At 56.8% G+C, this 26,352-nt stretch overlaps 1 protein-coding gene across 1 annotated transcript; it reads left to right on the top strand.

Moving 5' to 3' along the window:
* Nucleotides 1–111: 111 nt before the first annotated feature.
* On the top strand, nucleotides 112–25,663 carry DEAF1 (DEAF1 transcription factor). The gene is made up of 12 exons (XM_021692175.1): nucleotides 112–427; nucleotides 2,361–2,458; nucleotides 4,305–4,434; nucleotides 4,726–4,872; nucleotides 5,444–5,583; nucleotides 6,176–6,241; nucleotides 9,800–9,926; nucleotides 10,529–10,657; nucleotides 11,050–11,178; nucleotides 13,078–13,325; nucleotides 21,515–21,604; nucleotides 25,191–25,663. The coding sequence occupies exons 1-12, from the start codon at nucleotides 139–141 to the stop codon at nucleotides 25,293–25,295; spliced, it is 1,698 nt and encodes a 565-aa protein (XP_021547850.1). The 5' UTR covers nucleotides 112–138; the 3' UTR covers nucleotides 25,296–25,663.
* The last annotated feature ends 689 nt before the right edge of the window (nucleotides 25,664–26,352 follow it).

Raw genomic sequence — 26,352 nt, 5'->3', positions numbered from 1 at the left:
CTCGGCTGGCAGCTTCGGGCGCCCTCGGCTCGCCTCGGCTCGGCTCGGGCGGCCCTGCTCGCGCGGCGCGCTTCGGGCTCCGTCCCGGCCTTCGGGCGGCCCCGGCCGGCGCCTTCGGGCGGGCTCGGCGGAGTCCGGATGGAGGACTCGGACTCGGCCGCCAAGCAGCTGGGCCTGGCCGAGGCGGCGGCGGTGGCGGCCGCGGCCGCTGTGGCGGCGGCGGCCGCGGCCGCGGCGGGAGGCGAGGCGGAGGAGCCGGTGCTCAGCAGGGACGAGGACTCGGAGGAGGACGGGGACTCGGAGGCAGAGCGCGAGACGCGGCGGGTGACGGCCGTGGCGGTGATGGCCGCCGAGCCCGGGCACATGGACATGGGCGCCGAGGCCCTGCCGGGCCCCGACGAGGCCGCGGCGGCCGCAGCCTTCGCAGGCAAGTGCCGCCCGCCCGCGGTTCCCGCGCACCTGCGGCGCACCTGCGCGCACCTGCCCCGCACGCCCTGCCTCCCACACACACCTGCCCTGCGCGCGCCCCGGCGACCAGCCTGCCTCTGCTCCCCCGAACACAGGCCTCCCGCATGCCTCGCACCTACCTCGTGTGCCCTGACATTCCTGCACGCCTGCCCATGTCACCAGCCTGGCCCTGCCCAGTGTGCACATTTCCCCGAACCTGCTTCCCAGACCTCTTTAACCTTGTGCCTGCCCACGCCCGCGTGAAGCACTCTGCACTCCTTCCAGAACCTTCCCAGTACCTGCCTCTTGCCCTGCCTGTCCTCTTCTCTGTCTCTCCCTGGCGCTGGTGACCCTGGGGGCTGGGGGGATGAGGGGGGTGGGGATCGGACATGGATCCTGCCCCGGAGGAGCCTGAGGGTGGGTGTGTCTGGTCGCCTGGAATCCTGAGGGTTAGTTCAGGGGTGACCTGAGAGCCAGGGAGCAAGACTGCTCACCCAGCTTGGGAGGCCCTGTGACCTGTGGGAGCAGAGGTCACCTTCGTGCTTTGACTCCTCAGATTGCCTTCCTGGTCGGTCCCTGTCTGTCTCCCCAGACTGCCAACCCAAAGATGGTAGAGACTTTCCCAGGTGTTGTGCTCCCCAGTGGCCCTGGAGGCCTCCGAGGACTCAGAGTTGTGCGTGGGACCCTGGCAGAGCGTCATCATGGCGTTGTCAGGCACTTTCCCCTAAGGAGCTCCCAGGTTTGGGGACTGGGCAGCAGCCTCCTCGATCCTCGTGGTCCTGGTCACTCCAGGTGTTCATCCGGCCCTCAGGTGCAGGCCAGGTCCTGCTTGCCCCAGTGCTGCTGGTCTGTGGTCTGCCTGGGGTCCTCACGATTGAGGGAAGAAGGCTTTGTGGCTGTTAGAGCCTTTGTTCTTTTCGCCAAACTGGTTTAATGTTGGGATTTTGGACCATGAAGTTTTTCTTCAGTTTTTTGTGCTTTTTGCATAATGTTTTTTCTGGATGCAGAAAAGAAATGTGATACCAGTCATCACAGCCTCAGAGAAATGAGTTGTTTTTCCTGCAAAATTTTATAGTTGTGTTTTTGCATACTTGAAAGCATTACAACTTTTCTAAGTTCCTGAGGTCAGGTAATTTCCAGGTGGAAGTAACTCAGCGAGACGTGTTGCCCATCTGAGGCCACCTCCTCTGGGCAGACAGCTACTTGGCCGAGTCCAGTGTGTTCAGGCAGGGATCTCCTTGGCACTCCTGGGTGTGGTCTAGGGGAGGACACAGACGGGGGACAGGTGTTTCAGTGGAGTGTGGGGGGCGCTGGCTTCGTGGAATATGCAGGACTCTTTCAGCCAGTGTTTGTGGGGCACTTCCCGTGTGCCAGAGGCTGCCCCAGGCATGGGCCATTCTAGAGCGCTGTGTGACCCAGCCCTGGAGAGGGGAGGGAAAGCCTCTGCTGCGGGCAGTGAGCAGGAGAGGGGGAGGGGGGGAAGAGGACGATGAAGGGACCTGAGCCTGCCCTGTGCTGACCTGGAGAGGGGGGCCGGGAAGGGAGGGAACTGTGTGTCGGTGACACGGCGGGTGTCTGATCACAGGATGATCACAGGATGCGTGGAGCCTTGGTGTGTGGTTTTCTCCTAAAAGGGAGCAAGAAGCCCAGGGGCGGCTCAGTGGGAGCGTGGCGGGGCGGGTTTTCACTGCGAATGAAAAGGGCTCTAATGCCCGGAGAGCCTTTCCTCTCTCTTTTTCTAAGACCCAGATCACCTAGCCTGTGGTCTAGAAGTATTGAGTGAGCACTTAGTGTACAAACGTTGAGAGTCCCTTGGTTGGAAGTGCAGATAACTGATGGAGAGACGTGGTTTGGGGCCCAAGTGGGAGGCCCCCAGCTCTGCGGGTATGCTGAATCAGGCTCTTGTGTTGCAGAGGTGACCACGGTGACCGTGGCCAACGTGGGCGCCTCCGCAGACAACGTCTTCACCACGTCCGTGGCAAATGCCGCCTCCCTCTCGGGACACGTTCTGGTAAGCTGCCCTACGAGCACTTTTCCCCAGAACCCAGAGGGCATCTTCCCTAAGCCTGGCTGTCCCAGAGGCCTGCTCTGGGTTCCCTGGGTGCCCTGAAGGCTATGGCTGTGCTCTACCCTCAGGCTGTGCTCCTGTCTGCGGGTCCTGGCCAGATGACCGCACAATGGAGGACTCTCCTGGAGCTTTGCCACAGCTCTTAGTTACGGTTTCTCTCTAGCCTTGATCACACACCTGGGACACTATATCCCTGGAAGCAAAGTTACTGTCGTTGGCATGGCAACAAACAGAAAACTCGCGCTCTTAATTATAATAGCAGACTACAGATTTCAGAAACTTGCTTTATTTCTTAGGGTGTCAGAATGCATATGAGCTGATAGCCAGGTGACAGCTTCATGCTTCCAATTGGTGTCTCCTTCCCAGCAGATTCTGGTTTGTCTTCTTTTCTAGAAAGGACTGGAGCCAGAGGGTCAGGGAGCTGGGGTGCAGCCTCCTGGGTTCAGTGCTGGCAGTGGGCTCTGAGGACAGGAAGACCCGCAGACTTAGTGTGATCCGGGTCTCAAATGTCTGGGTATTCTCGTTGGCCTTAATGAGGAAAGAGTTTTGTGATTTTTTTTTAATCTTTTTTTTTTTTAAGATATTATTTATTTATCTGACAGAGACACAGCGAGAGAGGGAACACAAGCAGGGGGAGTGGGAGAGGGAGAAGCAGGCTTCCCGCCGAGCAGGGAGCCCGACGCGGGGCTCGATCCCAGGACCCTGGGATCATGACCTGAGCCGAAGGCAGACGCTTAACCATCTGAGCCACCTAGGCGCCCCTAGTTTTGTGATTTGTAAATGAATATAGAACGTTCCCTTTTTCCAGTAGAGTTGCTTGTGTTCAGTGATTCAGACATGAGCGGTGTTGATACGCTTACTGAAGCAATGACTCTCCAGGTGTATGAGCCCAGGACCTGGGTGTATGTGCACGTGTGCGTGTGTGTGTGTGTGTATGCTCGTGGGGTGGAGGTCCCTAGACTCCACAATGAGCTGGTACTCCCTTCCCCTGATTTGATTTTCAGATGTAAGGAGAGGTCTTTTCACTTTGTCTTCGTGGGTTCTGTTCTCACCATGAAAGCATCAGAGCACTCCAGGATGTTGGTTTGAACAGGCCGCTTGGAGTGAGTGTCATCCACCCCAGGGCTGTCTGGGAAAAGCCTTGAGAGTTTGTTTGCCAGAGCCCCGTGAGGTGTGCGCCTAGGGCCAGCAGGGATGGGAGAGGGGCATCTGGCTCTCCCGGAGAGCAGGGCAGCTTGAAGGGTGAGGCCAGGCTAGGGGCGCCTGGGTGGCTCAGTTGGTTAATGGTGAGGCCAGGCTGGCCCAGAGGAAGTAGGTGCTGTCATGGTAGCCCCTGGCCACCGTGGACAGGTGTGTGAGCAGCGTGGTTGGGGAGGTCCTGGTGTCTGGTGGCCATCGGTAAAGCTGTGCATGGGGCATGGGCATGAAAAGGGAATCCTGCCCCAGACTCCGGCGGTGAGTGTGGACTTGTCTGTCACAACCCTCCCTAGAAACCTGTGAACTTGCAGAGGCTGCTCAGGTAGACGTGAGGGTACTTCCTGTTTCCAGGGTGTATTTGTGGGACGTGGTTATTTTTTCCCTGTGGCAGGCGATTGTGAGCATTTGCTCAGGGCCTCCCAGAGCATTGTCTTTCTTGTTCTTGGCTCTGTGTTTAGGTGTTTTAGGGGCGTCTTTGAAAGAGGCCCCGGAATCCCGGTCGGTGCCCTTGTTGGTGATGGTGAGCAAGGATCAGGCGAACAGGCCCTGCAGCTGTTGTCTGAGACGACTTAGGGGACGTTCTTTCTTCCAGTCTGGCAGGACGGCGCTGCAGATCGGGGACAGCCTGAACACCGAGAAGGCCACGTTGATTGTCGTGCACACGGACGGGAGCATCGTGGAGACGGCCGGGCTGAAGGGGCCAGCTGCTCCGCTTACTCGAGGTGCTGCCCGTTCCTGCCCCAGGCTTTCCGGAGCAGAACACGTCCGAGCGCTCGCGGGGTTCACTCTGGAATTGGCTTATTTAGTTTTGTGGTAAACTTGGAATAGGAATATTATCGTCTGAGGAGAGAAAGTGGGCTCTTTCAGGCTGAGGAGGAGCTGCCCAGGGCGGAAGGGGATGGTGCTGCTGTGTTGGGGTGGTAGCCGTTAGACTCCAGGAGGTGCTTGTACTTTCCCAGTTATGCTGGGAGTGTCCCGCGTCTCGTATTTTCAAAATGCTTCCTTTGCTCAAGGCCCTCAGTGTCCTCCAAGTCCTGCGGCTCCTGGCCAAGAGAGAGGTGGGACCAAATACAACTGGGACCCCTCCGTGTACGACAGCGAGCTGCCCGTGCGCTGCCGGAACATCAGTGGCACGCTGTTCAAGAGCCGGCTGGGCTCAGGTGAGGCGGCACGGCCCCCGCTGCCGGGACGCAGACACGCCCTTCCCCTGGCGGCTGCGCCGGCCCAGGCCAAGTAGCAGGCTGGGCTCACGGGCCCTGGGCAGTAGAGCCGAGGTCAGGACAGGTTTGGGGCGTGGTGGGGGCACATAGAGAAGACACAGTGATCCGTGGAGGAGGGAGAGTGCGGGCAGAGGTAGGCCTGGAATGCGCTCCCTACGTTCCCGGGTCAGCTTGGGGACCCGTAGCGATGGGGACCCACCCCCACTCTGGGAGTGGGGCAGATGTCACGAGCTCCACGTGAGACCATGTTGGGCTTTTGGTGCCTGTGGCCGGTGAGCAGACAGATAAAGTAGGCAGGCGTGGCCTGCATGTGTGATTTCGTGGTGGGGGCTGTCCATGGGAAAGGGTGAGATCACGCAGGCCCAGGCGGGGGCTCTGGTGTTTGTGGAGCACCTGAGGAGGACCCAGGTGGGAGGTGGGGAAGGAGAGGAGGGGGACCTGGCCACTGTCAGCCAGCGGGGGTGCTGTGGGCGGGCATTGCCCTCACTGCTGGTCCCGTGTGTCATTTTAGGAGGCCGGGGCCGATGCATTAAGCAGGGGGAGAACTGGTACAGTCCAACCGAGTTTGAAGCCATGGCAGGAAGAGCCAGCAGTAAAGACTGGAAGAGAAGCATTCGCTACGCGGGCAGGCCGTTGCAGTGCCTCATTCAGGTGCCCTGTGTCTTAGCAGAAAGCTTGAAGATGCAGCAGGAGTGTCTCCCCAGGCTTAGGCTGTGGGGCTTCCCTGGCCGCTGTGCCCTGTGGCGGGGCCGCCGAACGCAGTCAGGCAGACGGGCTGTGGGTCCCGTGTCCCCTGGATGTGTGGCCCTGGGCCAGGCACCAGCCTTGTTTTGCTGGTGTTTCACACAGGAGGACAGTGATGGTATTGTCAGGCGTGCATGAGGCAACACGGGAGCTCCGACTGAGGCACGTGCCCCCTTCAAAAGCCTAACTTTCCTCTGCCTCAGTTTACTCATCGTACGAGAAGAGGGCTTCTAACTGCTCTTTGCAGCGTAGTGCTTTGGGTGTTGATCAAGAAGTAATGTCCGTAGAATCTTTTCACCTCCTGGAGGGGACGCTGTGGATCCTGCCACCGATAATGGCCTTGTGTGGAAGTGTGGGGGAGAGATCAGTTTCTGGAAGCGACAGGGTTTGGACTGCGTGAGTGGCAGATCAGTGGCAGAGCTAGTTGCCCTCCTCTAGCGTCCATGGTTCACACAGAAGGCTGGCTTTCTCACGCACCGCGGGACTCTCTGCATTTCAGGACGGGATCCTAAACCCTCATGCTGCGTCTTGCACTTGTGCTGCCTGCTGTGACGACATGACCTTGGTGAGTGTCCGGAAGTGGCCAGTCGCCAGGCTCGCTCCCGGCTCTGTGCGCCCACAGAAGCCTCCCACCCTCAGCTCCCTGCTCGTGCGCCCTGCCCTGCCCTTGTGCTGTGCACACAGTTTGAGGGCACCTGCAGCTTAGCTGGGGCTTGTTAGCAGTTCTCACTTGAATTCTGCTTTTCAGCTGTTACTCTGATGCCTCAGGCGACGCACGAGGCTGGCCCTGCACACGGGTCACAGCACATGGAAGGGGGCCTGTCTGGACATTTAACCCCAAGACCAGACACACACTTTCTTTTCGTGGTTATAAGAAGTACACGTGTGCTGTTTTACATTCTTCGTTTTTAACGTTATTTCATAAGAATACTATACTGAAATTATTTATGAGGAGCTTTTAATATTTTTTGAAATATATCTTTATCCTAAATCCTTAACAGTTTCGAAAAGAATAACTATTTTTCATTGACTTTAACGTATGTTGCTGTATAGCTTTCAAAAACGTGATACTGATTTGTAACGTATGAGTATCCCAGTATTCAGCCTTCCTTAGCATTGAATTCTATTTAAAAATATTTTCAAATTTTAGAAGCTGCTTAATGAGATTTCCTGATTTTATTTTGATTACTCATCTGGTTAATAATTAGAAGATATGAACATTTAATTTAATCATGTTCTCGGGTGGAAAAGCTAAATATTCTTAAATTGTCTAGTTCACGTATAGGCTAAATGTGATTCTAGTGGAATCAACAATGGGATATTTTTGTGAAAATTAAATGACTTTAAAATTCGCCTGGAGAAACTAGTAGTGAGATTCTCGGGGATCTTGTAGGGAGAAAAAGAGCAGTAAGAGGGAATTCGTTCCATCTGGAAGTTTAGAGTGTTTGAATTCTTTGCAGTTACTCCAAAATGCTGAAATACATGTAAGTCTAACAGAACGTGTACCGAATCCACGTACAGAAACCTAGGAAGTGCTGTAGAGAGGACCTGAAGACCTGGCACAGATGCGCCAAGCCCATGGGGCTTGAGAGCACCAGTTCTTCCCACAGGGTCTGTAGGCTTCACGCGGTTCCTATGCAAATCCCAGCGGGCTTCTGTAGAGCTTTAAACAAGCTGACTTTGAAAGGCAAAGGAAATAGGACAACCAAAGCAATTTTGAGAAAATGACTAAAGCTGGAGGAGTCCCAGCGCATGCGGATTAAGCCCCGTTCCATGGCTGCTGTCATGAAGGTGTACGGTGTCGGCAAAGCGAGAGGCTCCGTGTGTGCTCACGCGCCAGTTGCTGGCACCGCCGGACGGCCGTGGGCCTAGAGACGCACCTTGGCTTCAACCTGGCGCTTTATATACAAATGACTTCAAAATGGATCACAGATCCACGTTTATCCAAAACATAAAACTAACATTCGTGGAAGAAAACAGGGGAGAACTTCATGGCCTAGGGTTTCCCAGACGTGAAACCAAAGGCACAATCCATAAACTAAAACTTGGTGAATCGAACTTGCAAATTCTAACACTCTGGCTTCCGCTGCAGGGACCTTAGTATGAAGAGCCCCGTGCACCTGCTCACTCCCACTTCCCTCCAGCTCTCTGTGAAGGGAGCCCCACTCCCTCTCCCTTCAGCACCGGACCGGCATGCCCAGCCCTGGCTCTGAGTGGCAGAAACTAAATTCTGGGCAAGTGTGACCGAGAGATCGGAGCTGCCTTCCTGCACCCAGCCTCTCTCAGCGGGCAGAGGCTCCACCCGGGAGTGGCAGGGTAGGAGTACTGTGCCTCAGCATCCTCACCCTAGCTCGCTCCTAGTGTGGAGCTCCATGCCACGGGAGAAAGACCGAGCCCAGGGCTCTGCCCCTGTCCAGAGCTCTGCCGCTAAAGCAGGGCTGCCGCTCAGACAGACGTGAGGACCATTCCTGCCCCCGGCTCCGGAGCAGTGCCGTATGGATGTGAGCCCTGAAGGGGAGGCCGGCAGAGGCTGAGGGCAACAGGCTAAACCAGAGAACCAGGGAAAACCGCAGCTCACAAAGAGTCCTGGGATAGGAACAGACCTCAAAGGTTTGTCTCGAAAACTCCCCATGAAGGAGCCCTAATGCAGTTGGGATCAGACAGTGGAGCAGTTATGCCCCGGGCACTGTTGGAGCAGGCGGCTGGAAGCAGGGCAGCATCCTTCCGTGGGACTCCGGCCGGTGGGACTCTGCAGGGTGGGACTCCGGCCGGTGGGACTCTGCAGGGTGGGACTCCGGCCGGTGGGACTCTGCCGGGTGAGACTGCAGGGTGGGACTCTCCCGGTGTGACTCCGGCTGGTGTGACTCACTGGTGGGACTCTGCCCGGTGAGACTCTGCAGGGTGGGGCTCCGGCCGGTGAGACTCCATTGGTGGGACTCTGCCTGGTGAGACTCTGCCGGGGTGTAGCCAGGTCACTAAGCCCATGAGCGGCAGCAGGAAGCCCTGCAGAGAAGGAGTCAGTCTCAGTGTTGCTCAAGTACGTCACCTAAAATGTCCAGTTTTCAACAAAAAGGTGTAAGACACACAGATGGAAAGTGTGAGCCACACGGGAGAAAACGCACTGCAGACACGGCCGAGACGTCACTTGGACAGAGGCCTCCCGGTCCCCCGTCTATGTTCATGGAACCGTCTGAAGAATCCATGGACGATGTCTCAGTGGCTCAGGTGTCCACTGCAGAACACCATGGCCGGGCCAGAAGGGGCGGGGGGGTGGCCTTCGACCCCAGAAATTGGATTCTCACAGGCGAGACCCCCGGCGGCAGGCAGTAGTGCTGTGCCTTCATGCGGCAGAGGGAGCGAGCGCTCGGACCCCTCAAGTCAGGGCCCCCCGTGACTGCACTTACTGCAGAAACAGCCGCTGGGGATCCGACCTCCACGTGTGCTCCGTGCAGAGCAGGAGGGAGGATGGCCGTGTTTCCGCAGACGGAGACTCCATAACGAGACAGGAATTACAAAAAAAGAACCAAGTGGAAATTCTAGAACTGAAAAACAGTAGACCCAAGTGAAAAACTGAGTGGAGGGGCCCACAGCAGTGAGCCTGCGCCGGTTCCCAAGGGTCTCACGCCCCCCAAGCACGGTGACGGCCAGCAAGATGGTCCGGCCCTCAGGGTCTGCAGCTGTCAGTTCCCCCCGCCTCGCCCAGATCTGCTCCGTGCTGGTCACCGTCCCTTCTGTGGTTGCTGGTGTGTTGAGGTTTCCCTTGTAGTTGGTGACCACAGGGCCTCCTCCTTTCTGGGGAATGTTCTCTTGTTTTGGGCAGGGGGCTCTCCTTTCTCCTTAACTCATTCTCCTTTGCTTTCTGTCTCCTTGCAGTTCCTAAAAATCCCATATGTTGATGATACTTTTTCTTGTGTTCAAACAGTGTTATTCACGTGTTCTTTTAAAAAGTATCTTTTCTGTCATTGTGAGGAATTTGGGGCCTGAGGCGAGGTCAGTCTTTGCAGCTTCCCACCTTGGCGAGCCTCGCTGTGCCCCCGGCGCGGGAGGGAGACGAGCGGGTCGCTGCGTCAGCAGTGGAGTGTGGGGCAGCTCCGTCCTGCCCTCACTGTGCCTCTCCCCACAGAGCGGTCCGGTCAGGCTCTTTGTCCCCTACAAAAGGCGCAAGAAGGAGAACGAGCTGCCCACAACCCCCGTGAAGAAGGAGCCCCCCAAGAACATCACGCTGCTGCCCGCCACAGCTGCCACCGCCTGTGAGTTGAGTGGGACGGAGCGTGGCCCCTCCGACCTCCAACCCCCGCGGCTTGCCTCGCTGTTCGCGTGGGGGACACCCTCGGGGGGCTCCCTCGTCTCCGTAGACCCCTTTGCGGGTGCCCACACATATTTTCTAACGAGATGAACCCGGAGTGGCTCCTCCTCCTCAGAGGGGGCGTCCGTGTGGGCACCTTCCCAGTGAAGGTTCTTGGGTTTTGGTCTTTGCAGCCTTGGGCACGTGCCCGGCGCATGAACGGCCCACACCGTTGTCTCGCAGACGGGAGGGCGGAGGGAAGGTCTGTGTCTGAAGCTCGGAATGGGCAGCAGGGATTCACGGAGTGGGGCGAGGCGGTCCCAGGCGACCGGAGCACAAGGGCTGCGGGCTTACGCTTTTTGGTTTGTTTTCTGTGGAGGCCATTCCTGCCTCTGTTGCCAGGTCGGATGTGAGCAGGGTGTTGCGGAGAGCCCGCCGCCCGTGCCTCAGCCCTGGGTCCCCTCCGAGGCGCTGAGGGTCACTGGTCTCTTCCGGCATGTGCCGTGTCCAGGCTTTGGCCTGCGCTGTGGGAGAGCCGGGTGGTAAACAGCGCTTCTGCTTTTCCAGTCACCGTGACCCCCTCAGGACAGATCACTACCTCGGGCGCGCTGACCTTTGACCGGGCATCCACCGTGGAGGCTACTGCCGTCATTTCAGAGAGCCCAGCCCAGGGCGATGTCTTCGCAGGAGCCACGGGTGAGTTGTCCTCAGCACCCCATGGGCGGGTGGCACCTATCACCTCTATTGACCTGGGGCGTGGTGGTGGCAGCCTGGAGCAGGGGCTTCAGATTGGTGGATGCGGGAGGGCGCCGGGCAGGCCTGCAGGGGTGCGGGTCGATCGGTGTGACAGAAAGTGCTTCCGGCCCGCCGACTCCTGCTCTCCAGCAGCCACGCAGCACAAGCCCCGGGGGCCACGGCCAGAAGGTGGAGAGACGTGGCTGAGACTGACATCGCCCGGTATACCCAGGTTCCAGCATCTCTGCCGTCCCGACTCACCCCGGGGGTGGTGCAGCTGCAGGCGCTTGGAGATGTCACATCTGCAGCCACAGCGGGTCAGCAGGCTGTCTTGTCCCTTGTGTCCCCAACAGTACAAGAGGCAGGTGTGCAGCCCCCATGTAGAGTCGGCCACCCGGAGCCCCACTACCCAGGCTACCAGGACAGCTGTCAGATCGCACCGTTTCCAGAAGCCGCGTTGCCAACATCTCATCCCAAAATAGGTTGGTTTGAGAGAGTTCCCGCACTTGCAGGCTGGTATCCTCAGAGTTGCTCATTAGGACAGCATTTCTTTTTTTTTTTTTTTAAAGATTTTATTTATTTATTTGAGAGAGAGAATGAGAGAGAGAGAGCACGAGAGGGGGGAGGGTCAGAGGGGGAAGCAGACTCCCCGCCGAGCAGGGAGCCCGATGCGGGACTCGATCCCGGGACTCCAGGATCATGACCTGAGCCGAAGGCAGTCGCTCAACCGACTGAGCCCCCCAGGCGCCCTAGGACAGCATTTCTAAGTGGAGTAGGTTTTGTTTGGGTTTGTCCTGTTGAGACGCTAGACTGGGGGCTGGCAAAGCCCGATCTGCTGCCCGTGTCTGTGAACGCGCTTCCACTGGAGCTCGGCCCTCCCGGTCGTCCACGCGCCATGTGGCAGCAGACGGCCCACATGGAGTCCCACGCTACTGCCGGGACTTGGCAAAGGGAGGCCATGCTCTTGCTCCAACTTGCCCGTGAGGGTGCGTGCTCCCTGCGTCCGGGCCGGCGTCTCTGGGGCCGGCACGGAGCACTCGGTGTCCGCGACAACGTGGAAGGACCAGCGTTGCCATCGCTCCCGCTCCAAGACCTAATGATGATGTGCCACGCGTGCATTTTGGTTCCATGTCTCACTTAACCACACGTTTTGGACATGCTGCTGTCTCAGTACGCTTTTTTTTCAAGGGAGCTTCATGATCCCAGCTGCTGGGTGGCTGTGTTTGTACGTTTTAGCCTTTACAGACGATGCGGCAACATGGAAACTCGTCATAGCGCTGCAGACACACAAACTTCTTGTTGGCAGGGGCGCCTGGGTGGCTCAGTTGGTTAAGCGACTGCCTTCGGCTCAGGTCATGATCCTGGAGTCCCGGGATCGAGTCCCGCATCGGGCTCCCTGCTCGGCGGGGGGTCTGCTTCTCCCTCTGCCCTCTTTCCTCTCGTGCTCTCTGTCTCTCATTCTCTCTCTCTCAAATAAATAAATAAAATCTTAAAAAAAAAAAAAAACTTCTTGGTGGCGAGCACTTGCTTCATTATTCCCTCCCCCTGCCTCCCTGCCCACATCTCCCACGTGGGGCGCATCGGGGGCTTTTGTCCTGGAAGGCCGGGGTGCTCACTGCTCTGGGGGTGTCCCTGCCCACAGGCCCTCCCAGTTTCCTCCTTTCCATCTTTGTAATGTTGTCCTCCTTCCGTGAGAAGCCTGACGCCTGTGACCCCTAATCAGGACCCCATGTGTGGGCACAGACGTCAGGGAGGACTCGACATGAGCAGAGATGGAGCCAGGGCGTCCTCATGCTTCCATCTCATGGGTTCACATGGGGTACCCGGAGTCACTGCCTCAGGCTGTCCTTGTCCCACGCCATCTGATGCTTCATGGCCACCTGCACAGGGCACACTTTGTCGTGGTCTCTGTCTGGGCATCTGGCTTCCGGCCCTGTGCGCACAGGGTTGGGTCTCCGCAGGTGCTTGCAGGTGGCGGCGGCACGAGGGACGTTTAAGTGTGGTGCTGTGAATGTAGGAATGTCTCCCCACCTTCTAGCGTTTTAGGGGGAGGTCGTGTGGTATTTATGCCTGGGGTCACTTGCCCCCACTTTCCAACATTTGATAAGTTGTTGGTTTTTTTTTTTTTTTTTTTAAGGTTTTACTTATTTGTGAGAGAGAGAATGAGAGACAGAGAGCATGAGAGGGGGGAGGGTCAGAGGGAGAAGCAGACTCCCTGCCAAGCAGGGAGCCCGATGCGGGACTCGGTCCCGGGACTCCAGGATCATGACCTGAGCCGAAGGCAGTCGCTTAACCGACTGAGCCACCCAGGCGCCCTTGATAAGTTTTAATGGAGGAAATATAATGATTTCTTGTTTTATTTTGCTTTCCAACCATTCTAGTGTTGACCTCTCTGCCGGCCTTGGCAGTTCCACCCTCCACCCCCACCAAAGCTGTGTCTCCCACGGTGGTCAACGGGCTGGAAATGTCAGAACCACGGAGCTGGCTGTACCTGGAAGAGATGGTCAACTCCTTGCTCAGTACGGCACAGCAGCTGAAGACGCTGTTCGAGCAAGCCAAGCAGGCCAGCTCCTACCGAGAAGCCGCCGTGGCCCAGGCCAGAGTCCAGGCAGAGACAGAGCGGAAAGAGGTAACGTCAGGCTGAGCAGAAAGCCCCGGTCCGTGACTGCCCGACCCATGCCTTCTGCTGGCTCCGGGGCCTGCCGTGCGGTGTCTACCCTGGCTTACATTCCCCACCTTTCTGGAAGAGCGAGACTGGAGAATCGTTTACAAATTAAGCTTTTCTCATAGAATGTTGAACGCTCTTACTGCTCAGGTGTTTGTGCTCTTGTAAATAGGATTGGTTTATCTCAAAAGGGAAAAGATGTTCCATACCAGCCCGTGGACACTTGTTTTTGGACGCTCACCTGTCACGGACATTGCATATACTTTTTTTAGACTGTTGGCATACGATGAAAACGTGTCTTGGGCCCTGTTGAGTTTGGAGAGGCCTCCTTTGGGCTGTCTTTGAGGCAGCTGGTGGGCAGATGTGTGTCTTCCCTGTTACCACCCCCTTTCCCATCCCAGCCCCTCCACCTGCATCTCGGTGCCCCACGGAGACCACCTCCCTGGCCCCTTGAGTGCCATTGTGGGCATTTCCCTTCCAGCTTCCAGGGCGTTCTTCAGAAGTAGGATCCCAAGCGTGGTGTCAGGGTTCACAGAGCCTTGGGACAGAGCGCTTTCCCACGGCAGCTGGTCACTGCAGCACAGAGAAGGCTCAGCCCCTTTGGCTTTTCTCCAGGGCCTTTACGTTGCCGACGGCCAGTCTTCCCTCAACCACGGGCACAGTGGCCCAACCCCAACCTGCCGGAGCGGCTCCCCCTGGTGTGCACTTGCAGGGGTGGTCTGTGCGCAGCGGAGTGAGGTCCGAGGAGTGTGGAGCAGCTCTGCTAGTGGGCTCGGATGCACAGGGTTGGGGTGGAGGCTGGGAGCACGCCAGCTGTGTGGTTGTTTTGTTTTTTAAAAGACTTTATTTATTTATTGGACAGAGAGAGTGAGAGAGAGCGTACACAAGCCGGGAGAAGGGCAGAAGGACAGGGAGAAGCAGGCTTCCCGCCGAGCAGGGAGCCCGACGTGGGGCTCAACCCCAGGACCCTGAGATCATGACCTGAGCTGAAGGCAGACGCTTAACGACTGAGCCACCCAGGCGCCCCAGGACTTTGATTTGTGAACAAAAGTCAGATTGATTTTTTTTTACAAAATCTGTGTGTGAAAATTTCTGTTCGTTTATTTCTACTTTTTATAGATCAGAGGAAAGAAGAGCTTTTCAGGTTCTTAGTTAGTTTTTTTTTTTTTGAAGACTTTATTTACTTATTTGTCAGAGAGAGAGTGAGAGAGAGCACACACGAGCCCTGGGAGCGGCAGAGGGAGAAGCAGACTCCCCACTGAGCAGGGAGCCCGACGCGGGGCTCGATCCCAGGACCCTGGGATCATGACCCGAGCTGAAGGCAGACGCCCAACGACTGAGCCACCCAGGCTCCCCATGGGTTCTTAATTTTTTAATAATTTTTAATTTAATTTAATTTAATTTATTTATTAGAGAGCGAGCGAGAGAGAAACAGCATGAGAGAGGAGAGGGTCAGAGGGAGAAGCAGGCTCCCCGCTGAGCCGGGACCCCGATGTGGGACTCGATCCCAGGACCCTGGGACCATGACCCGAGCCGAAGGCAGTCGCTTAACCAACTGAGCCACCCAGGCGCCCGGGTTCTTAATTTTTTAAATGATTTCTTAACGTATGATTTTTTTCCCAAGGAGGAAAAATGTTGGTTCTTCTGAAGAAGCAGATACATTTAAAATAGTTTTTAAAAAACTATAATTTTAAGTTAATACATAATCAGTGAATTTTATAGAAAAGAGAAAAGCAGGAAAAAAAAATCTTAATCTCTTTACCCAGAGATAGTGACTGCTAGGTTCTCAAATGTTTGAGAATTTTCTAGATTTCTTAGCATCAGTGGTTTCAGACCGAATCCCGTTCCCATCAGAGGCTCTGTAGTGATGCTCGGACACTTACTGAGACTGCTTTCACACACTGGCGTGCGCTCCGCATGTGCGGAGCCTTCTGGTTAGCCACTGCGGGTGCTCTCGGCGCCGCTGGGCCCTGCGCCTCCGCATTTCTTGGCGCACGGTGTGCCTCGTGTATCCAGCGCCACCACCATGCCCCCTTTCCTTCTGAAGCACAGTTGGAGTGCTTTCGACGTCTGTCGTCCCCAGCTCTTTGAAGATGCCACCCCTGCGTCCTGCAGCAGGATCCTTGATCTCTTACACATAACGGGTCTCCCTCCCTGGCTGCTTCCGGAACTTGTCTTTGTCTTTGGTGTTTGTCATGTGGCTATGAACTGCCTACGCGTGCTGATGTGTTCAGAGCACTGGCATTTGTTTTTGTGAGGTGTGGTCAGACATGCAGAGGTGGGATGGTCATCGTGATGAAGACGTGAGCACTCCCAGCTCCCTAGAAACAGGAGGCACGCCGGACCAGACTCAGCCATGCGGGGAAGCACCTGGGTGGGTTGGGAGGCAGAGGGAGTGAGGGGGAGATGTGAGCAAGTGGCTTCTGTGGGAAGGAACGGACACGGCCGGGTGAGCAGGCTCAGGGTTGGTCAGTGGGTTCAGGGTTGTTGGGGCCTGACCTCGGCTCAGTTGGGCAGGGACACAGTGGTGTGAGCAAGCCTGTGGAGGAGGAGGTGGGGATGTGGGCTCTGGAGAAGAGGGCTCACTGTTGAAAGGCGCTCCTCCTGGCAAGAGGTTCAGTGTGTCCAGGAGCTGACTCAGCCGAGTTGGGGCAGACCCTCCCGTGTCCCCAGGGCCCCAGGGAGACCCTTCAAGGCAACAGTATATGGAAAGTAAAGAGGCCCGGTTAACATGTTAAGCTCAGATCTTCATGTTGGTTTTGATTCAGTTTGGAAGATTTTCAGTCACTGTTTTTATAACTACTTTTGTAACTATTTTTAATGACCCGTTTCTCTGTGTGCTCCTTCCCGTCTGTTGAAGTCTTGGTATTGTCCTGCAGATGGTGAGGCTCCGGCCACCCAGGGGGTGTGAGGGGGTATCTCTCTGTGCTATGCATCTCCTCAGCAGCTCGATGATGCCCAGCTGCTTGACCACCAGCATGTCTACGATAGACCCGGGTCTCTGCAGGCCCTATGCCCATTCTTAAATTGGGTATTTGTGTTTGCTTAGAAAAAGTACTTTTAGGGGCACCTGGGTGGCTCAGTCGGTTAAGCATCTGACTCTTGATCTCAGCTCAGATCTTGATCTCAGGGTCATGAGTTCAAGCCCGGTGTTCGGCTCCACGCTGGGCATGGAGCCTACTTAAAAAAAAAAAAAAAAAAAGGGGACTTTTAAAAAGTCAGTGTGATTGTAAAAGGTTAAAGTTATGGTCATTCACTGGGGCTCGTATTAAGGATGCAGGAGCTGCTCAGATGGCTGAATGGGTGTCACTGGTATCTTTCCCGCAGAGTTAAAATGGATCTGGGGGATCGTTTTAAAGGGTGAGGAGGGAATCTGAGCTGTGAAGAAAAGTTGTGGCATCCTCCCCCCGGGTCCTGGGGCCCAGGCCACACACGGGGTAGCTGCCAGCTCCACGGCTGGTCCTTCCATCTGTCCAGCAACATCCTTCTGGGAAGGAGAGCATGTCTCTCCACAGCTGCCCAGGCAGTGTCTGGGGAATGAGCAGGAAGGAATGTCTGCGTTTTGCTAATTCAAATGGTATGCAGAAGCATAGACTGGAAAACAGACATTTGTGTTCTTACTTAGAATGGTCACTGAATTGTGGGCCCCCAGCCAAGGACCTGGTTGGTGCCCCACCCTTGGTAGTTGGCACAGGACGGTTCTGTGCTGCGGAGACCTAGTGTTTGGGGTCACTCTGTGCTCTGCGCACTCCCCTCTGGCCAGGGGTGCTGGGACCCCCTCCCTGTGAACACAGAGCTCCCGTCAGACCGGTTCAGGTGGCACCAGCCGGACGGAAATCTCAGCTTCATGCTGGCAAGGAAAGGAGCAGAGGGAGTGTTCTAGTTTTAGATTTTTCATCCTAATTTTTTTTTAAAAGATTTTATTTATTTATTTGACAGAGAGAGAGCAAAGCAGAGGGAGTGGCAGGCAGAGGGAGAGGGAAAGGCAGGCTTCCCAACAAGCAAGGAGGCCTGACACGGGGCTCGATCACAGGACCCTGAGTTCATGACCTGAGCCGAAGGCAGATGTTTAACCGACTGAGCCACCCAGGCGTCCCTCATCACTAATTTATGTGGGCTTTTCTTTCACAGAGTAGAATTTGTAGGTGACGTAGATGTATTTCCTCCTCTTAGTAAGAATTCTCCAGTGACAAGTGGGACAGACGTGAAAGCACATGGAGACACAGCAGAGGTAGCTTCTGCTGCGCCAGGGGTCGCGGCAACGTTCAGGGGCGTAGAGCTTGGCGTGGGGGCCGCCGAGTGTTTTATTTCTCACATGTAAGAGCATTCGCGTTCTCGGTTCATGCTCAAAGGATCCAGAAACTGAATTCCTGTTATGAAAAGTCCATGACACAGGGGCCGGTCTCTTGCCTGTGGCTGAATTGGTGAGGTCACCACCCCCACAAGGCAGGACTTTGGATTTTATTTGTAATTCTATGTATTTTTAAGAAAGAAATGGACATGAAATGCCTTTATCCTTAAAATCCCGTCGGGTGGAAAAATGTTAAGCGATTTAATGGGAGGGCCACATCTGGGCCTGCGTCTTCCCCACTGAGCGCATCTATCATCTGTCGGTGTCCTGCACCTGCAAAATCGGCTGGACCTGTGATGGGCATGTCTGTCCTTTCTCTCGAGCCATAGACAGGACATGTCATTCTTTTTTTTTTTTAAGAATTTATTTATTTGACACAGAGAGACACAGCAAGAGAGGGAACACAAGCAGGGGGAGTGGGAGAGGGAGAAGCAGGCTTCCCGCGGAGCAGGGAGCCCGATGCGGGACTCGATCCCAGGACCCTGGGATCATGACCTGAGCCGAAGGCAGGCGCTTAAGCACTGAGCCACCCAGGTGCCCCAGGACGTGCCATTCTTAAATAATTTTGTGGAGAGCTGAGCGCCTGATGGGGGAGGCCAGGTGGAGGCACCGCGCAGCCCAAACTCATGGAGCCCTGCCCTGTGGATAGCCTGGTGACATCGCGTGTGCTTGCAGAGCCCAGTTCCACACACGGGGGATGACAGGTCTGACCTCTGTGGCCCTGTGATGGCCGTGCCTGGACGCTGGGCTCTTGTGAAGTAAGGGGGCCTCGCACCTGCATGACCCCGTGGAGAGCCTGCTCTCAGGGACCTTATGGGGCCTGGAGGGGCTCAGAAGGGTGGGAAGGCCCCCACTCAAGCAGTGAGTGGCTGGGGAGGCCCAGAGCACGTGTCCCAGCCCAAGAGTGGCCCATGGTAGGGGGCAGAGCCCCGTGAGGTGGAAGGAGGGGCAGGCAGGGCTGTGGGCCATCTAGGCTTTACGTGAGGAGACCGCTAAGTGTCTCTTTGTTGTGGGACTTGCCATGACAGGAGTGTTTGACATGGGCCAGTGTGAAACAGATCTTCCTTCCCGGAGCTCCCACCCACAGAGAACTCAAGTTTCCGTGCTATCACAAGGGGCCCTTCAGTGTGACTGCAGCGTGGGAACACATCCAGGGTTGGAAAAACAAACACTGCTGGCTGTTTGTTTGGGAAGATCCTGGTAGAACCCCTCCCAAAGTATCTCCCCAGGAGTGCTGGGGGTTCAGGGGACAAGACACAACCAGTGAAGGCCGCAGGAGTCAGGAAGAGGTGGGCTGAGTGAGAATGCAGCTGTTTGCAGCAGAGGGAGGGAAGGCCTAGGACTGCCTGCTTTGACATTTTATTTAAATTTAGCCCAGCTGAGGTGATTCAGATTTTTGCAGTTTTCATCATGAGTCATTTGCATTCGTGTAATTAGCTCAGCAGAGCTTAAACAAATGGGGCAGAAGAGTAGATGCCCTTCCCTGTCAAGGGCATAGTGTCCAGCAGACGCCAGCCTGTGGCCTCGTCCTGGGCCCATGGCCACGGGCTCCTGGCTGACGCTTCTCCCCGGCCGGCATCGGCTGCTTCACCGTTCCTTAGCCTTGTCCTTGGTATTAAGAGCTAAGCATAGCAAGGCACAGAAGTGCGCCAGCGGAAGAGGGATACACGCAGGCAGTGGAGCCCAGTCAGTCATCTGGGCTGGGGTTGAATCAGGGCGCCCGCAGGCTCGCAGGGTCAGGTCCCGGAGGGGCCTCTTCCAGGCTGCAGGCCCCCACATTCTCACCGTGTGCTCACATTGGGGCACAGAGTGCTCTCTGGTGTCTTCAGGGCACCAGTCCCTCAGGGGCCCCACCCTAAGGTCCTGCTCTAACCCTAAAGGGCCCCAATACCCAAAGGCTTAGCATAGGCTTTTGGGGGGCAGGTCATAGGCAGTATGTAGGCTCAGAGGTTTCTCCATAAAAATGACTTTCCCCTTTGCACACGGAGTTACTGTGCTAGTACAGCCTGGGGAGGGGGTGAGTCCTGTCCCCCTCCTGGGGGGCACAGGGAGGGTGGGTGCAGAATCCTGGTGTATTTTTGGAATTCGTCTGCACCAGAGATTGTTTTCTATCCGTTTGTTTGTTCATATTGGGAGGAGCTCATTTACATGTGTTTTGTACTCTGAGTTGTACCCTAGACCTGTGTTCCTTATTTTGCTCACATTTTTGCACCTCTGCCCGTTGGGAGCTCTTGCTTGGCTCCTGGGTCCCTTTGGCATCCTCCCCTCGGTGTGCATTCTGGCGCTAGACGCCCCCCAGACCTAGCTGGGCGTCTCCTGCCCCAGCCCTGGAATCAGCCTTTTCTCCAGGAGCCCTGGTTCCTTCACTGGAGGACGGTCTGGGGAACCAAGTTCCGGGGGCCGGCGTGCTCCTCGCCACGGGGGTGTCGTAGCTTCTGGGCCCCTGAGCGGACGGACGGAGCCGTGTACTCACAACCCGCATGTACAGACCGCGCTCGGTGTTTCTGTACGTGTCCGTCTGTCTCTGTACCTGAAGCTGAGGTGTCGGACTCAACTGCCAGCCACAATGTGATTTCTGGTTAAAAAATAATTTTCCCACAGTGTGCTTTGGGAAGGCTGAGGAGCTGAGAGCACTCACGAGTGCTAGAGACGCCGGCCCCTTTCCATCTGTTCACTGTGACATTTTGATTCAGTTCAGAGTCTCCTACCGACACTGCTAGGCGCTTGGAGTGCAAACCTGGAAGGTCCAGATGAGCGTGTGCTCTCTTGTTGGCAGGGACAGACGTCCCGCGAGAGGACTCGAGCCCCCCTGCCTTCTCCGGCATGAAGCCTCTCCCGAAGGCAGTGAGGCAGGCTCCCCTGGTGTGCACTCCGTGTGCGCAGGCACCCTCCCACGGAGCCTCTTCTCTTCGAGGGCCCCACACCCAGCCGCACCTCTGCTTCCACTCAGGGTGCCGTGAACCCTGGGAAGCCTTTGCTTTCCCTGAAGAAATTTCTGTACGAGGTTATAGACTGTCTCTTCTTTCTTTCCTTTATGCATTTTGCCTTATGAAGTAGAGGCAGGGGGCAAACTAAATGAGCACCTCGGATTCCAGCTAACGCTCATATTTCTGGAAGTGCGCGAGTACACACCGCTGGCAGTTTTATGAGTGGAAAGACGGTACACGTGGTAAATATAACGCCTTGTGAGGAAGGAAGCTGAAGTTCAAAACAGGACTCTGCAGGAGGCTAGCTGTGGTCTGCTCATCCACACAGAGCGGGGCTCCGTGTGTAAAGAGGCGCGTCTGACTTTCGTGGGTGCCGCTCACACCCTGACCCACTGACCTGCGCACACAGGCCCGGCCTGCCGTCAGTGACGTTGGGACGTTCTCGCGCTCTCTGGCCTGCACAGACCCGGTGCCCCGGCCTGGGCCAGAGAGTTGGCAGGAGAGCCCACGGCCGCACCACTGCGACCACCCGGGGACAGGTCGCTTACCTGTGAGAAGTCCCCGGTTAGCTCAAAGGAAAAGCTCCAGGTGCGCGGGAAATGTTACCAGTGCCCGAGAACTCGATCGCTCCTGGGTTGGGCTTCCCCCGCTTACTTGGCACAAATGAAATTCCTCGGACTTTGGAAAAGGCCCCACGTTGCCGTGTCCGTGTCTCTCGCGGGCGAGGAGTGCAGACCCTCTTAGGTAGAGAGAAGCTGGCTGTGGGGGTGATGGGAAGGTGCGTCTGGGCGTCACCGGGGGTGGGGGCACGTGTCACAGGGCTGAGTGGCGGGAGGCGTCCCCACGACACTGACCGGCCTGTGTCCTTCTTGCAGCAGTCCTGTGTCAACTGCGGCCGGGAGGCCCTGAGCGAGTGCACCGGCTGCCACAAAGTGAACTACTGCTCGACCTTCTGCCAGCGCAAGGTGTGTCCCCCGCCGCCCCGCCCCCTGCGCCCTCTGCCGCCCCACCTACTCCTCGCTCGGAGAGGCTGCACCGGCTCCTTCCTAAGGCCCAGCCCCCCTTCCCCCGCCACAGCCGCAGTCAGCTTGCCGGGGCGGCGGCCTCCTGCCCGGGCCCGCAGGCTCCACGAAAGTCCCGAAGAAGCCACCCGAGGGGGTCCCCGCCCCGAGGCCGTCACAGCCCGCGCTCCGCAGCCCGGGCACTCGGAGCCGGCGGGGCCCGGCCCGTGTCTCTGCTTCCGGGGCTCGCCCGCACTCCCAGCGTAGCGGTCGCAGCGTCCGGCGTTCCTGCCCTTCCCGCGCGGACTCAGAGCGGCCCCCAGGGTCATTCCGTCTGCGGGCGGGCTTAGCTCAGCACGGCGAAGAAGGCAGTGCGGACGAACAGTGCCGCCTTGCTGCGGCGCGGGCGCGGTGGACGCGGTGCACGTGTGCGTGCTGACCCCTGGCCCCGGCCAGGGCGCTCGCCTCCTCGCGGCTCTCTGAGTCTGTGGCCGGCGTAGCAGATGCCGGGCGGGGGTGGGTGGGGATGATGGGCGGGGGCCGTCCGTGGGGTCTGCGGGTGCCCGAGGGCTTCACGGGGAGGACCCCCGGAGACCTGCCCACCACCCGGGACCGCGTGCCAGAGCATTTTGCCCCCAAGGGCTTGGTGGCCTGTAGCTGCGTCTGTGGGGGCACGACCTGCCTTCCAGGTTCGCTCTTAGCCCCTGGCCCGTCTGTCTGTCCGGTGCTAGGGATTTGGGAGATGGGACCAGCACTCTGCGTTTCCCTGAAGTGGTGTCAGCAGGCTTTTGTGCTGAGGAAAAGGGCACCAGGTTGTTTGTGGGTACTTAGGGGCAGCAGCCTGTGCCCAGGGCTGAGCAGGAGCCCAAACGGGCGGTGGCCGCAAGGGGGGGCGCGGCTCCGGGCTTGTTTCCGCCCTCTGCCCTGAGTGGGAGCCAGCCCCTCAGTGCAGGCGGGGGACGCAAGGCTGGCCTCAGCTCTGAGCGGTCAGCGTTCTCGGGGTATAACCTTGTGCTAGAGAGGAGAGGAAGGAAACTGAGCCAGCAAGCTCAGGGCCGTGTCACTTCAGAGACTGGACAGGAGGGGCCCAGGTGCCTGGGGCAGGTCACCCCGCGCTCGGGCCTCTGCCGTAGCTCGTCCACCAGCGGCCACAGGGAGAATGCTACAGGCCGGCCCCATGGGTTTCTTTCTCAATGGAATCCTTTTAGGTCAGATTTTGTCTGAATGTAAACTGGAGTCTTGGGACCTCTGTGAACTGGGAGGTTAGATTTGAGGTATGATCTTGTTGACGGAGATTCTCTTTTTCCATGGGTTCTGTTAACTGTGTCCTGTGTCGTGTTGTGTTGATAAAGACATGCTCTGCTTTTATTTACGTAAGTTGATATAAAATTAATTTCGAAAACCGTCCTTCTCATGTTGGACCCAAAATGAACTCTGGACAGGATGTGAGGGAGGAGACCGAAGCCTGAGCCCTTCCTAGTCTGGCATAAATGCTGATCTCAGGACGTGCAGTCCAGCCGGAAGGCCCCCTCCAATTCTCTGTGCCCCCAAAAACAGGTGGAAGGGGGTTGGTGCTGCCAGGTGGACCGGGGTGGGACCGTTGTGGATTTTAGCCCTCAGACTGCGTCCTTCCTGCACCCCACATGCGGGGTGCACCTTCACGGAGGTGTAACAGCCACACCACAGCATTTGCCCGTTTTCAGGGCACAATTCAGGGATTTTTCAAAGTGTACATCATACTTGTGCAAACAGCACAATTCCGTTTTAGAACCACCCATCACCCCAGAAAGACGCCCCGGCCCCCCACAAATCTACTTGCCTTCTGTGGGCAGCTCAGTACCTGGAGTCCTGTGCTGTGTGGTCTCAGCATCTGGCTTCGTCGGCTCCGTGTTTCCCCAGCTCATTCATTGCAAGGTGCATGCGTCACTGCTTCGCTCCTTTTGCTTCCCTGTTTCTGAGCTGACGGCACGAGTCGTTGCGGGTTTGGGCACGGTCTAGTGCATCTTCTCGGGTGGTCATGTTTCCATATGTCTAGTTGGATACGGTGGTGCGGGCTTGCTGGGTCGTTTATAAATTTGTGTTTAATTTTGCTGAGACAGTTCCCAACTGCTTTCCCAAGCGCCTGCGCGTTTTACCTTCCTGCACTTGGGGCGGTGCAGCGGACCGCGGCTGTCCGGGCCCTCATCCAGCGGCGCCCCAGCATGTGGTAATCCGCACTCTGCTAGTGACCAGTGATACTGAGGATCCTCTCCCACGTTAGTGGGCGGCCGTGCATCCTCTCCCGGGCGGGCTCGGTGGGCGGCCGTGCGTCTTTTTGGGAGAAATGTCTGTTCAAATATTTTGTCCAGGTGTGACTTGGGTTGTTTCTCTTGCTGAGCATGGAGGGCTCTGTGTACATGCTGGACATGGGTCCTTCATCGGATTCGTGACTCCAAACGTTTCCTCCCAGCCTGTGACTTGTCCGTTTACTTTCTCATTAGTGCTGTTTGCAGGGCAAACGTTTTTAACGGAGATCACGTTGTGGGTGTTGGGTCTCAGAACTTTTGCCAGTCTCCTGTTTTCTCTTAAAATGCTTATGATTCCCGTTGTCCCGTTTGCCGCCATGACCCCTGTTGAGTTAACTGTCATATGGGGTATGAGATGCTGTGGACCTGAAGCCAGCCTGTGAGGGTTCACACACTGTGTAGATTTACAAAGTTTATTGTAGGTAATTTCAAGTTAAACTTTCATTTTTTTGATATAATGATTTCAAATGTTACTATTTTATTGTAAAAATAGAGCACACTTATTGTAGAAAATTTGGAAAACATAGGACAGCACAAAGATAATCAGCTGGAGTTCTGCCATCCTGGAAACCATCCGTTAGTGTTTGGGTGTGTTTGTTTCCACTGAGTGTGTGTTTATATTCATTCATGTCAAATCAAATGCTAATCTCCTGTCTAGGGGTTACTCTGTTTTGACTAACACAGCCCTCGTTGGCCCTGGCTGCCCAGCCTCCTGCAGAACTTCGATCCAGGCTGAGAGGCAGCTCCACAGCCCTGGACATGGGCTCCAGCCTCGTTGGAGCTCAGCTCCGTTTCCACCTGCAAACAGGCTGATAGCAGCATCTGTCCCCTAATGGGGGACGGGGAGGAGCCGGCATCTCGCCCAACGCACCCACCCTGTCCCCAGTCTTCCTGTGAGCCACAGCCACCAAACCCTTCTGTGGACAAGTGGCTGGCTCTAGTTTTTTTTTACCTTTGGGATTGCAAGTTATGTTGTGGGCAACAACATCAGATATAAATATTTCCTTGCATAGACGATATTTCTTTTGTGCGTATCTCTGAAAGGCAGGAGGGGTCAGAGTGCAGACATGCTTCCGGGTCTTGGTGTGTTTAAGGCTCGTCCTGGTGGTTTGCCATGTGAGCTGGTCCCTTAAACGTGAGGGTGGGCAAGTCTGGGCTGAGAGCAGAGACTGCCAGAGGGTTGGGCGTCCCCTGCCCCAGGCCCTGCTCCCCACTGCGCAGTGAGGTGGCCCCTCATGGTAACGTGGGGTGTGCTCTCCTTTCAGGACTGGAAGGACCACCAGCACCTGTGCGGTCAGTCGGCAGCTGTCACTGTCCAGGCGGACGAAGTCCACGTCACTGACAGTGTGATGGAGAAAGTCACCGTGTGAGGGTCCCCGGGTCCCCCCTCCATGGTGCCGCGGGGCTGCCGCGGGTCGGGCACTTTGGGGGACGTTGAGGAGAAGGTGAAAACACTTGCTGGTCAAGTTGTTAACAGACTTTAAGTGACCTGCGCCCTTGGAAATGAGCTCCTGCCACCCAGAAGCCCTGAGGGAGGTCGAGGCAGCGGCTGGTGGACGCAGGCCCCGGGCCCTTGGCGCCTTCCCACGGTGCTCTTTTTTATCCCCTGGCTCGTGAGCATCCGGTCTTACCCACGGGTGTGACGTGTACAGTAACACACGTGTACATAACATGTGTCTGTCAATAAAGTTGACTTCCCTGCCCCACCAGGACGGGTGACTCCAGCTCCCCAGATGCCCAGGGGGTGGGTAGGCCTCAGTTTTGTTTCTCCTGACCGTGCGGTTTGGAGTTTGCAATGCCCAAGTGTGCAGACCAGCGGAGGGGCAGCGGCGAGGCCGGCCTGTAGCATTCTCCCTGTGGCTGCTGGTGGACGAGCTACGGCAGAGGCCTGAGCGCGGGGTGACCTGCCCCAGGCACCTAGGCCCCTCCTGTCCAGTCTCTGAAGTGACACGGCCCTGAACTTGCTGGCTCAGTTTCCTTCCTCTCCTGTCTAGCACAAGGTTATACCCCGAGAACGCTGACCGCTCAGAGCTGAGGCCAGCCTTGCGTCCCCCGCCTGCACTGAGGGGCAGAGGGCAGAGAGGGTCAGACAGGGGCCAGCGCCTGGGGTACTCATCGCCAGCGCATTTGGGTGTCAGGCTTGGCTGGCCTGGAAACAGGACCTGCCTTCCCTGCTGACCAAGAGTGGTACCTGAGGAACAGTCACCTACGTTCTGGAAGCTTCTGTGGGTTTCCAGAAATGCCCCTGTGGCCCTGGAACCCTTGGCCTGCCGTCACCCTGTTTTCTTCGCACTCCTGAGGCTCGGAGGCTCCATTGTGCGGGGCCAGAGGTGAAGACCCACCCCAGATGGAACGATGGGCTGTGTGCAGTGGCGGGCCAGCCCAGCCAGCAGGCGCTAAGACCCTTCTACAGACGTCACTTGATCC

Source organism: Neomonachus schauinslandi, chromosome 11 (genome assembly GCF_002201575.2).
Source record: "Neomonachus schauinslandi chromosome 11, ASM220157v2, whole genome shotgun sequence".
In the NCBI taxonomy this organism is placed as follows: domain Eukaryota; kingdom Metazoa; phylum Chordata; class Mammalia; order Carnivora; family Phocidae; genus Neomonachus; species Neomonachus schauinslandi.
This window is presented reverse-complemented; position numbering and strand designations above follow the sequence as displayed.